Source organism: Sphaerodactylus townsendi, linkage group LG02 (genome assembly GCF_021028975.2).
Source record: "Sphaerodactylus townsendi isolate TG3544 linkage group LG02, MPM_Stown_v2.3, whole genome shotgun sequence".
Lineage (NCBI taxonomy): Eukaryota > Metazoa > Chordata > Lepidosauria > Squamata > Sphaerodactylidae > Sphaerodactylus > Sphaerodactylus townsendi.
The window spans coordinates 121,272,824-121,287,665 of NC_059426.1; the positions used below are offsets into that span (position 1 = coordinate 121,272,824).

The window sequence follows — 14,842 nt, forward strand, 5'->3', positions numbered from 1 at the left end:
GTTCGCACGGAGCGCTCATGAAGCGGCGATCTCAGCGATAAGCTATTGCGCCTCTGGGCGCGACGGCGGCCGCAGGCCCGCTAACGCCATTTTTGACTGACAGTCTCGGCATGAAGCGGCTGTTACGCCACCGAAGGCGCGCCACGATGGTCATGGAAAAAAGAGTGGTTTTGCCGTTTCTGATCACAATCGCCTTCGCCGGGTTTAAGCGTTGCCAAGCACGGGCGCCGACTGGCAAGACTCGCCTAGCGCTGCAGCTTAACGCGAGCAGCTCGCCTGACGCTTCTTTCCGCTATGACGACGCTATATTTTGCCGATCGCATGAAAACGGCCTTAAACTTTAAGTAGAGAGATTAAAATAAGAAGATAAATGCTTACTGAAGTTTACAAGAATTGAAGAATTTGATTGGCCGGCAGATCAAAATATTTATGTAAGGAAGAGATAACAGATTGAGACTCTGAGAGAATGCAGGATCTGGTCATGTCATAAATCTGAGTCACTTTAAGACAGGAGGGGGAAGAGTACTTCTTTGACCTTAAGACATAAAACTCCTACGACAACAAAAAGATAACACAGAAGTTTCTGTGGCCATGGAAAAGACTGTTTTGAGAAAGTGCTGTTTGTGAGTTTTAAATGATGGCCAATAAACATGACCCCGCCAAAAGAAAAAAACAGGAGGGACTCTGTAAGTCACAAAGTGGGGCTGGCGGGGGGAGACCCTGATAAAATAGGCGATGCAGATTTAATGAAGATGTTTAATAAACTGCATGACTTGTTAGAAGCAAATACAGCAACCCTCACAGAAGTAAAAAAAAAAAGTAAATGTAATTGGTACCACCACCAAGAACCTTACTGAGGATTTAAAAGGAATTAAGAACAGATTAGATGGGTTGGACCAGAAGGTTTCACATTTGAGGAGAATGAAAGGCTCCAAGACCATATTGCTATGTTGGAATATAGGCAAAGAGAAAATTCTTTACGTCTTAGATCAATTCCAGAAGTGGAAGGGCAGGATATTAAACAGTTACACACCATAAAATTGGCCCAGCAAAGAGGGAGTAAAATCAGTGATGGTAAAATGGGTTAAAAATGTGGGGGGAAGGATACAAAGGGAACAAAGGGAAAGATTATGGGGAAAAGATTTGAAATTTACAACTTGTTATAACTTGAAAGAAACTTATAGGATGATGTATAGATTGTATTGAACACCCAAAAATTGTCTGTGAATAAAGGAATATCAAACAAATGCTGGAAATGTGCAACAACAGGATGTTTTTTTCACATGGGGTAGGCATTGTAAACAGGCAAAATTGGGATATGATTGTAAAAGAAATGCTAAAAATTTTGAAAATAACAATTGAAAAATAACAGGCATTTCTGCTGGGGTTGATGGGGGAAAGTATTCCTGTTCAATACAGAACACTGTGTATATGACAACTGTAGCAAGGATTTTATATGCATACAAGTGGAGGAACAGTAACATTCCAGCAAAACAAGACTGGAAATCCTTTGCGGACTACTTACTGAAAACATATACAAACAGAAATAATGGCAGGATTCGAGACTTAAATGAAAACAGCATATTGGATTAAGGCAATTTTATAAAAAGGACTAAAAGTGGAAAAAATGTAGATATAAATCATATGCACCAAGTTATATTTATGTTTGGATCCATAGTGAGGTAGCTGGAAGTCACCATATATATGTGTAGGGGTATGTGTATGTGTTTTTTCTCCCTCCCCCTTTCATTTAGGACTATTATTATAGGGGGGAGGGGGATTAGATCGGGATCTCTTTATCTTTCTATATATGTGTTATCTAAATGTACAAAATGAACAAAAATTATTGAAAAAATTGTCTTTTGAATCTGTTGCCAATAAACGTAATGCCATTGACTTTTAGTATTATTGGAGAGAGAGAAACAAAGAGCTTGATCCCTTTCTCAGACCTTGCATAATTTTATAAACTAGGCCCTTTTTTCTAATTTGAAACGTCCCAGGCTCATAGGAAATATTCTCTTCAACATGTTCTGTTGTTGCTATATCATTTTAGAGATATGGCAATTACAACTGTACAATGTATACCCTAATGGGGCCACACCATAACTTGCTTATGAGGCATTACACTATTGGCAGTTTTATTTTCAGTCTCCAGCTTGAAGTTTCCATTTTTCAGTCTCCATTTTTCAGTCTCCAGCTTGGAGTTTCCACTGTCAGACATGGTGCTGACATTTTCATTAGGGTACCCGCTAGAACCCCTCAGTCTTGGTGTGAGCCAGGTACGCCTTCAGCATATATTTGGTCCAATGTGCATCTAATAGTCTGTTTCCCAAAGTGGCCAACGTTGAACATTAATTGTCATATTGTTACCCACTCACTCAAGATAGATTATTTTGTAGCTCTTTGATTGACTTTAGTAATTATCCACTGTTTTCACCATATTGAATAATTTTGTACCATCTACAATTTCTGCACTTCTCACACCCAAGTCAATATCATTCTTAAAAAAAAAAAATTAGGACTTGACTTACCACAGTCTCCTTGCTCCCCATTTCTTCAAACTTCCAAGTTGTCATGAATTAATAGGAGGATTAAGAATTTGTCTGCAAAAGTCATTGCAAATTTTAGTTCATGGTTTCTCTATGCAGTCCCACATGGGACCGTGCATGTGCAGGCCAGTCATGGAGATACGACTAACAAGCTTCTAGAATGATCAGCTCTGCAGATGATCTAGCCCAGGGGTCTGCAACCTGTGGCTCTCTGGAGAGCCACAGGTTGCAGACCCCTGATCTAGCCCAAAGCCTCATTGTATGTCTCAAAATGGTTGGATGGCTGTTTGGATCTCAGCCTTTATGTCTACAGTAGCTAACTATGCTACATTTAATCTAGTAAAAATGCTGCAGAAAATCATAAATAGCAGTAACGTATAAGCCTTTTTTTGTGCTTTTGCCAGATTTTCTTAAAATGGTTTTGGTAAATGTTTAATAATGATTTTTATATCTGAAATAGATTGTACTAAAATATTGAAAATCTTATTTGCATTTTTATTACTAAGCTCTGGTTTAGAATGGTGGATTATATACGTGGTCTGAAAAATATACATGGAATTTTGCTTATTGTGTATAGGTAATTGTTAATTATAGGATTTTTCTTTTTACATTTTAAATTTCAGCTGATTCAACCGGTACTCATTCTCTTTATACAACTTACAAGGACTATGAAATTATGTTCCATGTTTCCACTATGCTGCCATATACACCTAACAACAAGCAACAGGTAGAATTAATTTTCACTATGTACAAGATTCATAAAGTCATAAGTGTAATATCCGGAATCTTTTGTGACCTTTGTTGATATTGGATGTCAGAGGAAAGCTTTCCAGCACTGAAGACAAAAATTTCTTGGCAGCTGTCTTGCAGCCTTTTTTATCTGAGAGAAAGTAATATTTATCCATCCTTAGATCCCTGGCTAATTAAAATATATGTCGCTTTAGATATGTCAGTTACCCAAATTGGTAGGTCTCATTGGACTGCAAAGTAAATTTTAAGCTTTGAAAATATTAATTATTTATGGTGGGTTCTGATCAATGAAGAGCATCCATTGATATTGTGTGCTTTAGGAATGATACCATCCCCTTCAGTAATAATATTTTATTCATGTCCAGCAAATTGCTTAGCTGGCTAAAAATTCATCTGTCTGGCTTCAAAAATGCTTTAGAATAATGAGAGGACCAAAAAAAATTATTCTGTCTAGGCAAATTTACCTAAGATTTTAGGAAATCTTTGCTTCCAGCAGAATCTGTTGACTGTGAAAAGATACTTTCTGCTAGGGGTTTTGTTTTGTGATCCCTCAGGGTTCAGTAACTGATACAAGATTCTAGAAAAGACAGCACTGATTTTTCTGAATTCTATGCAGCTTCAAAATTTTCTTTGGGACCTATATGATCTGGCAGATATAAGGCACCTTTTCCTCTGAGGATGTAGAAGGAGTGTGTTTCTTATTGGAGATTTCTCTAAGACGCCTAAAGCCAGACGTCTCCAATCACTATGCTGGAAGATTGTTTATAAGGTGATGTTTGTAAGATGTTTTCCTTTCCCAGCAAATGCATTGAAAACCACAGGATATATGTCCCTAAATAGCTGTGGGTTTCTTGATGTGATGATCCTAGTATTGAAATCTGCCTCTGTTCCTAGTTCAGCTGAGGGGATAGTGTTGCAGTAGTATGGTGGAAGAGCATCTTTTCTTTCACCATGCAAGTAGACTTCCTGAATTAAAAGAACTTTAAAAATGGTGCATTTCTGGAATTTGCCTCAGTTTCTTTAAAAGTCATTTTTAATTCAAGGAGCTAACATGATACCTGCTCACCAATGTCTTTGTTCTAAAATATGTTAAAGTTACAGGAAATACTTCTGAGAAATAGCAGTTTTTTTTTCTTTTGCTGTGAATAATAAGAAGCTTTAGAGTTTTCATCCCTAGAGAAAGTACTTTTAAAATACAGACTGTATTGAAAAGCACACCCCAAAATCTGTTTGACAATGTTGTTACTGTCTATGGTAAAACACAATTTTAACACAATGAAGGATGTTATCTAGTTTATGAGTGTAAGCACTTTATAACAGTTAGGAGAAAATAGCAAATAGATAAATACACTAACAAAATTATATTACTATAAATGTGATTTTAGAAACATTCTAAATCTAACCCATGGCAAAACAATTTTGTATTAAAATAGGTCTCAGACTGTTGTTATGGAAACAGAGATGTGAGGTGCTAGTAGTTTATTTCAGCATGTCAGAAACTGATACATTCCTCATTTATTTGCTTAGCTGTATGGCATGTTATGTTGCAGTTGAACTGAATGGTTTAAAATATTCCCTGAATTGGGAGAAAAATCTTCATTATCTGGGGGAAATAAAGATTAGTGTGACTTTAAGTCAATCTTAGATTTCTTGTTTCTACCCCATAGCTCTTAAGAAAAAGACATATAGGAAACGATATTGTGACAATAGTTTTCCAGGAACCTGGAGCAGAGCCATTCAGCCCAAAGAATATTCGTTCTCACTTTCAGCATGTCTTCGTCATTGTTAAAGTCCACAATCCATGCACTGACAACGTCTGTTACAGGTAGCTACATTGCATTAATAGTTTATAGACTTAGTACATCTTGAAATTGTTTGTTCTCTAATTTTGTAATCCAGTTTTAGTGTGTTGTTGATTCTATGTCTCATACTCTTCTTACTGTATTCCTTTTAACTTTGTAATCTACCTTAGTGTCTACAAGAAAAATGAACTGTAAATAAATAAATATCTGTTACTTGTACAAGTTTTGATAATTTTACAATTCCCCAAACATTTTGAATCCAGATTTTGGTAGTAAACTGTTTACTTTTTTTCTTGGGGGTGTGTGTGTGTGTGTTTTTTTTTTAAATGAAGATTTAACCATGGCAAGAATCATAATATTACATTTTGAACTTTTGAACTGTATTTATTAGCTATTCCCAGTAAATACTGTCTTGGCACTCATAAGAAGGATGTTAATTCCAACAATATGATAAATTTCTTCAAGACCATTACATCACTATATTTCACTATAGGATATTGTCAAAATATATGCATGAAGTCTGCTGCCTCTTCTCCATGTTTGTAACAAATATGTTTAACTGATGTTGCATTAAGCACCAATTATAGATTTTATTTTAAAAATTATTTCATACAATTTTTTGTAGTGTTGCTGTGACAAGATCCAGAGATGTGCCATCATTTGGACCACCAATTCCTAAAGGCATCACCTTCCCCAAATCAAACGTGTTCAGGGACTTCTTACTAGCAAAAGTGATCAATGCTGAGAATGCTGCTCATAAATCGGAGAAGTTCCGCGCCATGGCCACTAGAACCCGCCAGGAATATTTGAAAGATTTGGCAGAAAAGAATGTCACAAACACGTCCATTGATCCTTCTGGCAAGTTCCCTTTCATCTCACTTGCATCCAAAAAGAAGGAAAAGTCCAAGCCTCATCCGGGAGTAGAACTCCACAGTTCTGGTTCTGTTGTATGGACACTTCATGCTAAAGACTATAGCAAGGGTGTAGATCTAGACTGTCTCCTCGGTATTTCTAATGAATTTGTCATTATCATTGAGCAAGATACAAAGAGTGTTGTGTTCAATTGTTCCTGCAGAGATGTAATAGGATGGACTTCAACAGACACAAGTGTCAAAATTTTCTATGAAAGGGGTGAATGTGTTTATGTGGAGAATTTCAAAAGCAACACTGAAGATATCAAAGAAATTGTCAAAAGGCTAGAGGTTAGAGTTTCTTTCTATTGTATTCTCTCTCTCCTCTTGCCCACCTGACCCCAATGTGATCTTCAGACATTAGTAAATTCATCTGACTGTGATAAGAACATGTAGAAGTGGATTGGATCTGCTCTCTGATCCTGGAAGTGGACCTGTTGATTGTAAAATATAATAATCCATCAATCTCTATTGTCACTTTGTAATATCACTAACAAGAATTATTTTCTATTCCTCTTTTCCCCCCTCATTTTCCTTCCTTATCTCAGTGGGTCCTCCTGATTGAGGAAGGTATAACATATTACTTATTTTTTTATTCTACCCCAAGTGGAAGTTTGTACATCATATGTTGACGTTACATTTTACCATTTCTCTATAGAATGTAAAAAAAATGCTCATCTTCTTGCCACTAGGAAAATAGCACTTTCCTACCATGAAATAAGACAATGAATTTTTTATTGCATCCATAAAAATCACATTAGGTTGTAGAACAAGATAGTATTGGATAATGGAATGTTTACATGTTGTCAAATCAGCACTCACCTAATATTTTAAGTGAAAATTTTAAATTAAAAATTATTATTTATTTATTTTTAAAATAAATTATTTTTAATTAAAAATTTAAAATTGACAACTAAAAAGAGATAAAAAGAGATAAAAATAAAATAAAAAGAAGATATATATGAAGATTTTGATTTTCTCTTTGACAAATACAAATAAAATTACAAAACTCTAGTTTTAAAAAAAACCTCTCTTTTGATTATGTAATTATTTTTTCTTAATCATCAAATCCTCAATTCATTTTTCACCTGATTTGTTCAAAAAGTCTATAAGGAGTTTCCAGTCAGTAATAAATGAAGATATTGTCTTTTCTGTGATCAAAAAAGTTTAGCCATCTCTGTAAATTTCATTATCTTTCCCCAGCAATTTTAGGTAATGTTGGACCTTTCCATTATTGAGCATATAATAATCTTGCTGCTGTAGTCAAATATAAAAACAAAGGTCGATAGCTTTTCTAGTTTTTGTCCATTGGTCCTAAAAGAAAAGCCTCTGGTTTCAGTTATGCGTTAGTGTTTAGAATCTTCTGAATTAGTGAGTGAATTGGTTTCCAAAATCTTTGTCTTTGCTACAGCTCTACCATAAATGATAAAATGTCCCTACCCATGGTTCACATTTTCAGCATGCATTCCATTTATACATATACCAACGATACATCATTTTATAAAAATTAAGTTTTATAGAACTTAATGCGAATTTGAGACTCTTTAACTTCGTATTTTCCAACTTGTGGCTCTGCGCCTTCTCCACCCCCTCTCCAGGTGGGGCTTGTGCTGCTCTTCCTACTCCTCTATGAGTGCTGCTCCTCTCGTCCTCGCCCCTACTCTCCTAGGAGCAGCTCATACCACAGAACCTCCAAAGCCACAGGGTGAGTCAGCGTCTTCCTGCTAGGGCAGGAATGCTGACAAGGCTGGCTAGCAGCCTGAGGCAGACACAGGTTGGCCACGGGGAGGGGGCTAACCCTAGGCCTGGATCCCTCCTTGCCCGTTCTTCTGCATGTCCCTTGCCTCTGCCTTGGCCTCTCCCCCTTTAGAGCCTCGGGCTCCTCTGCCCTCCTTGTTTGTGTCTCTCTCACTGAGGCTCACTCTCAGTCTCCATTCTCCTGCTTCCAACCTCTTCTCCCCTTCTATTTGGTCTCTCCCCTTATCTCCCCTTCCTTCTCCTTCCCCCCCCCCATTCTTGCCCTCCAATCTCTCATTTGGCCACAGGGCATCCATTGAGCTCTCCCAACCTGCTGACTGGCTGCCCAACTGATTTCCCCACCTCTGTGTTTAAGGGTTTGGTGTGGCTCGAGTCCCCACCCAGAATATGGGCCTGCTCTTGTGTCTTGGCAGCAATCCTCTGGATGTCTGAAGGGCCATCACGTACATACCTGAATGGTGCGCTTCTGCTCTGCCCATTCGTGTGAGAGACTGAGCAATGGTGGGGTTTTGGCCATTTCTATGCAGTGGCAGTCATGGGTGGGACGATACACTTAGGTGGTGACTGTGAGGATCATCTCATCCTCCTCACCCTCTTTGGTAGGTTGTTGCCATGTGAGAGGGGCTCCAGGTTTGGAGTCGGGGGGGGGGGTATATCATTCTGTTATCAAATTTTCTCTTAATTTCAATTTACATTCCCCTTGATAAAATTCTAATCTATCTCAATACGATAGTTATCATTTCTCTTCCAAAGAAGAAAGCTTATAAGGGTGTTTTCGGACACAGCCTAAGTTTATATTTACTGGGTATTCTCCAAATGGCACATCTAACAGTGATTTTTAAAGTCTGCATTAACCTTAATTTTGTCATACTACAAATAACCATACAATCCAAATGTCAAATCATGTCTTTTCAACTCCAGTAGCCTTCTGTTTCTCAACAACATTCACCCTTTCATCCCAACTAAGCAATAACCTACAAAATCAGGTAAATCCAGTTCTCCTCTTTGCTTCACATTTTGCAATCCCTTATACTTATATGTGTTTTTTCCCTTGCCATACAAACTTAGATATATCCTTCTGCTGTTTTTTAAATGGTGCATCGGTTGTCAAAACAGATATTGTCTTAAATAAAAATAACATTCTGGGTAAACGTTCAACTTAATCACAGATGTTCTCCTAACAAACACAGTTGTAATTTTTCTATCTTGACATATCTTTTTTTGCTTTTCACATTTTAACTTAATTATTTTGAAATAAAATACAATTTATATATGTCAAAGTAATACCCAGATATTTTACATTTCCACCCTTAAAACCTGTTTTATTAATCAACTCTCTGATCTTTTATTTTTGTATGTTTGTTAACATCTTTGGTTTCTATATATTAATCTTAAAATCTGCTATTGCACCAAATTCTTTCAATTTTGCTATTAATAATACTATTTCTAGGGATCTTCTAAAATTGATACCAGATCATCTGCAAAGGTTCTTAATTTATAAGTTAATTTTTGATGTTCACGCCCATAATCTTCTCATCTTCTTTTATATCTCTAGTCAATATTTCAAAAACTATGATAAAGAGAAGAACAGTGGGCAAGCTTGTCTTGTTCCTGTTTAAATCTCATATGGTTCAGTTAAGTTAATTTTTAATTCTACTGTTTGTGAAGGATAGACTGATTTCACCCATTTAATAAAGTTGTCACCAAAATTCGTTATCTTCCAAAACTTTAAACTGAAAATTCCAGTTCAGGTTGTCAAATCCTGTTTCCACGTCTAAGAAAATCAGTCAGTGCAGCTTGTTTTTCATTATGTTACTCCAAATATTCCAAATATCTAACAGAGTTCTAACATTGGACCTCAAGTGTCTTTTAGGTAAAACAAACCACATTGATTTTCATAAATTAATTCCTGCAAAATTATTTTCTTTCAGCTAAGATCATTGTAAATCATTTGTAATCATTATTCAGTAATGTTTATAATCTCTCTTGTCAAAGTCAGAACTTTTCCTTCTTCAGGTATTAATGTTATATTCGCTTCTGTCTCTGGAATTTTATCTTCCTGTAAAACAAAAGTCATCATGTGTTATGACAGTTGATCAGTTTCATCCTCAAAATATTTGCAATACAGGCCCAATAGTCCATCTGACCTGGGCAACTTTCCTTTATTCTTTAATCTTTTTAAAATAATTTCTGAAACATCGCTTATTGTTATGGATCCATTCATAATTTGCCTTTGCTCATATGTCATTTTAGGTAAATTTTGTTAAAGATATTTTTCAATAGTCACATTATCCATTAATACAGTATCTCTCTCTTGTAATTTCAGTATAATTTTTTCCTTTTTCTCAGTTTATATGCCAACCATGGTTTATTTGCAAATTCAAAATTTCTTTGTTTTATGTAGTTTGATTTTATTTCCATTTCTCTAATTGTTAGCATGGATAACTGTTGCTGTAAAATCCTAATTCATTGAGATATCTCCAGGGTGTTCTTTAATTGACCTTCTTTTCATCTCATCCAAAATATTATGTATTTTCTCTTGCCTCTTTTTAGTAAGTCAGAGTTAAGTCAGTTGTATCAGATGTCCTCTCATAAAGGCTTTGCTTGCATCTCAAACCATTTGAATTGATTTCATTTTAGTTTATTCTTACAGTCCTCCACAATTAATTCTCTTTGTAGCAATATTTCATTTAATCTCCATCTAAAAGAGCTAAAATTTCTCTTATGCACCAAACTCACTGGATTATGATCTGAAAAAAATATTTGGTAAAATCTTTAATTAGTTATTAAATCTCTTGAAATCTAAATCATATGTATTCTTGACAAAGATTTATATTTTTTGAAAATAAGTATACTCTTTAATTACCATTTTTCTGTCTCCAAATATCAGCCAGTCCCAAATTGTCCATCAAATCCATATTTCCCCCACCCCACAAAAAAACCCAATTTGCAGTAATTACTTTGAGTGATTTTAATATTTTTTTGGAAAATCTGTCCATTTGCAGGAAAAGTCACTCCATTCCAATCCCCATCAAACACCAACTTTCATCAGAAAAATCTAACAGTTTATCCATAAGTTGTTCATAAAAAGTCCCTTTGTCCTCATTTTGGGACATAATACTAGAGTATTAATCCCAGAAAATTAATTTCTGCCTCCACAAATCTACCATGTTCATCAGATAAAACAAGTTCCAGCTTTAATTGGGGATTAACATAAAGCACAACTCCATTTCTCTTTAATATCTGCTGAAATGAATTATTTACACAAAGTTTTATAAATCAAGTACTTTGTAGCTTTTTTCCTAATAGGAGTCTCTTGAAGACAAATAACTTTTTAATTTTTTTTTCAGATAATGAACTTTTTCTCTGTTTTATGGATCATTTGTTCCATTAATGTTTTATGTTAGAAATTTGTAATCCATATTCAGGCCTAACATTTTTTTTAAAAAAAAAATCTGTAAGTCAATTCAACTTCCTGCTGTTTCTGTTGTTGATCTTGTGGATTTTCTTCTGAGGTTCCTCCAACTCTCTGGTCTAATATTATAACAAAATTATTTGTTAGCCTTTAAATAAATACTGTATGTAATTCCTCCATGAGTGTTTGGTATATATTACAGCATTCCATAAATGCTTCTGTAAATCCCATAACATGTTATGGTATTATTTGAGTATAGTCAGACATTTTCATCTTATAGTAAGATAGCTAACTTTTGTTAATACTATACTCAGCACCAGCCATCCAACTAAAGACTTTTGATGACCTGTTTTGCTCCCTTTACTGCTTCAAAGGGATATCTTATTTTTCCTTGTATGTCCCTCTGAATGGAAATGATTACACCAAAGCATTGTAATCTCAGTCCTCTCTTTATTTCATTTCACAGCTTGTGACAAAGGGCTGCGAGTCAGTGGAAATGACTTTACGTCGAAATGGACTGGGCCAGCTTGGTTTTCATGTGAACTATGAAGGAATTGTAGCAGACGTTGAACCCTATGGCTATGCTTGGCAAGCAGGATTACGCCAAGGCAGCAGATTAGTGGAAATCTGCACTGTGGCAGTAGCTACTCTTAGCCATGAACAAATGATTGATCTCCTGAGAACTTCAGTTACTGTGAAGGTTGTCATTATACCACCTCATGAGGATTGTACCCCACGAAGGTATTTGGGGGACAATTAACCAATTAACATCTACAGGATTTTCTCTCAGTTTATAATTCAGGATTTCTACTCTGTGTCATAGTTTGGTCTCTTTAAGTAGAAAGTGACCTAGCTCAAAAACTTATTTTTCATTTTACATGTATATAAAAATTATTTATTTTACTTTATTCATACCCCACCTTTCTCCCTGTCAGGGACCCAGAGTTGCATTTAGTGTTCTCCTCTTCTCCATTTTATCCTCACAACAACCCTCTGAGGTTGGCTAGGCTGAGAATGTATGACCGGCCTGTACTCACCATCTAGCTTCCATGGCAGAATGGTTATTTGAACTTGAAGTTCCCTAGATCCTGGTCTTATTATTTTGAACAGTACATCTCAATGGTTAGGATGAACGTTAACAAACTGTTAACATCTTTATCAGAGTATTCAACAATATCAATTCAGTTTCTTTACATCAAAAGTCAGTTCCCTTAACTTCCAGAGGCTGCAGGACACTGGCTTGTGCCCCTTGAGGAGCGGTATCCAGGGCACATGCCCTGCATTACCCCATCCTAGATATACCTCTGTGTCTTATAGTAGAGTTGAAGATGAGACATTTTAGGAGAAAGATTTTATATGATATGGAAGTGCTGCTAAATGTTGCTCGGTGTGTATGAGGGAGAGTGACTCTCTTGCAAAGTCTGTTTGGCTGTTATTGCAAAAAAATATTTCGAGTACAGTTGTAATATGAAAGGTAAAAATCCTATACTCACTGCAGCCAGTACAAATACAAGTTCAGAAAAATGCAGGTTTAACATTAGCTGATCCAAAGGGCAGAAAGAGTTTGTAATTTTGCTCAGCATTCTTGAATGTTGTTATGTTGTTACTCACTTTTAGTTTAGCAAAAGCTGATAAAACAATAGCCCTCAAATATTCTTTTAATAGGACAGAACAATGAGGTAGAAAACCACCATTATTTCCATGTGTCACTCTCCACTGGTTGTCCTGAATCCTAAATAGAACCCATATGTATGTTTTAGTTGTTAAGTCACAACCCATTCCTTTGTCTTCTATGTAGTTTCACCCTGAATTAAAGTTTTGTCAACAGTTTTGACAGCATGGTCCAAGATCTTAACTGGTAGTATAATTTTCTCAGTCTTTACAGGTGGTTAATTACTCAAGATACTTAAGTAGTCTGAGTTATGACCAGCTACAAGTGTTGTGAATTATCACTGTACTTTCTGTATACTTCTCAGTTTTTCCACTGAAGTGTCTCAAGCCAGACATTTTAAGCTAATTTTCCTATTTTTTTTCTTTTCGCTCTGTATAGAAATCTTACTGAACTAGGATTTGCTCACTGCAACTGAGAGAGTGAACTCATACCAGTGCTTATGCTATAATGACATGGGGCTGTTCTGTTGTTATTTTTAGGATAGCAGGCAAAATTATAATTGAAAAGGGTTGTTTTTTAATCTGTGAGCTGGTCTGTTGCGTGTGCAGTATGTAAAGCGTAGGCAACTTCACCACTTTCATACCAGCATAATGCAAAGTAAAAGGTTGCTTTCCTTTCTTATGTTACATTAGTCTTTCTTTGTTACTTTTCAGAAGCTTTTCAGAAACTCACCGCATGCCAATGATGGAATACAAAATGAATGATGGTGGAGTTCCATATGAGTTCAAGTTCCCCTTCAGAAATAACAACAAATGGCTGCGAAATTCTAACAAGGGACAGAGCCCTCATGTCCAACAAATACCATCACAGATACAAAGTCCAGTCACCTCTAGGGTATCTTCAGGGAAAGGTGAAGGAAAAATGCCTCCTCCAGAACGAGCAGCCAATATTCCCCGCAGTATCTCCAGTGATGGGCGTCCACTAGAAAGTAGAAGGTAACTGTTTGATTTAAATGCATCTTGTATATCCTCCAGCTAAGTTGAAGCATTCTGAAATCCAAGTAATCAAGTAACTGTTATGTAACTGTTGAACAACACAAAGTTATCAAATCACAAAGTTAAAATCCCACTCATGATCCAAATCAAATTAAAAAAGAACAGGTGTCCTGTGGCATCTAAAGACAAGGTTTTCATTCTAGCATATGTTATTGTGCACTAGAGCTCATTTTATCAAGAGGGTCCATACTAAGCTAAAACATATATGTGATGTTATAAAGAAAAATATAATAAAGTGTGTGGTTCTGTAAATTTTTTATTATAAATGCAGCTTTGTAAGTATAAAGCCTATAAATGTAAAACCTATAAATACCTTCAGTGAAAATGCAGAGTGTATACTAATTAATTATTCAAAATTTCCCACTTCACCGTCTGATATCTCAAAATCATGTTTTAGTCGTTGTGAAACTGCATCAAGATGATGTGGAATTTTATGAAACTTGCTGTTCTGCAGTCAGAGAGACAGCTCTTCATGCCTACCAGGCCAAATATTTGGGAGATTCTTGGGACAAGAGTCATCTGGTAGTAATAATCTCTTTACTTAAACCAAAAATATTGACTTGAGCAAAATGGCAGAAACATTAGTTCCAGGGTGGCGTCAGCCAGAAAAAAACAGCCCAAGAATTCATTTTTGCTCTGACCACGAATGCCCAGAAATGTGCATATTGCACCATCCCATACACACTGCATTGGAAATGGCTGCAGACTGCACTTGGCAGTTTGTCCAAGTCACAAACCTCTGTGCTGGGTCAGTGAGAGAAACAGTCAATGATAGCCATATCAAAGGATGCTTCTGAAAACTGGTGGGGGTGGGCTTCAAGGCAGTAGTCTTGAGTCTTGTTACCCAGGGTCTTGTCTGAGCCTGATGTGATCTTATAATCACATACAATATAATCTCACATACACGCTACAGGGATCAGTGCTATCAGTCACAGACCAGGAAAGGGATTTGGGCGTCTTAGTGGATAGTTCCATGGGAATGTCAACTCA

The 14,842-nt window shown here is 36.2% G+C and overlaps 1 protein-coding gene across 7 annotated transcripts in view; it reads left to right on the forward strand.

Annotated features, from left to right (window-relative positions):
- SIPA1L1 (signal induced proliferation associated 1 like 1) overlaps positions 1 to 14,842 on the forward strand; it is a 184,530-nt gene that overhangs the window by 114,644 nt on the left and 55,044 nt on the right. For all 7 annotated transcript variants that reach the window (XM_048484057.1, XM_048484063.1, XM_048484062.1 and 4 more), the window contains 5 exons: positions 3,173 to 3,276; positions 4,967 to 5,124; positions 5,727 to 6,303; positions 11,652 to 11,926; positions 13,511 to 13,792. In XM_048484057.1, the coding sequence (XP_048340014.1) occupies positions 3,173 to 3,276; positions 4,967 to 5,124; positions 5,727 to 6,303; positions 11,652 to 11,926; positions 13,511 to 13,792 (1,396 nt within the window). The remainder of the gene's footprint in view (positions 1 to 3,172; positions 3,277 to 4,966; positions 5,125 to 5,726; positions 6,304 to 11,651; positions 11,927 to 13,510; positions 13,793 to 14,842) is intronic.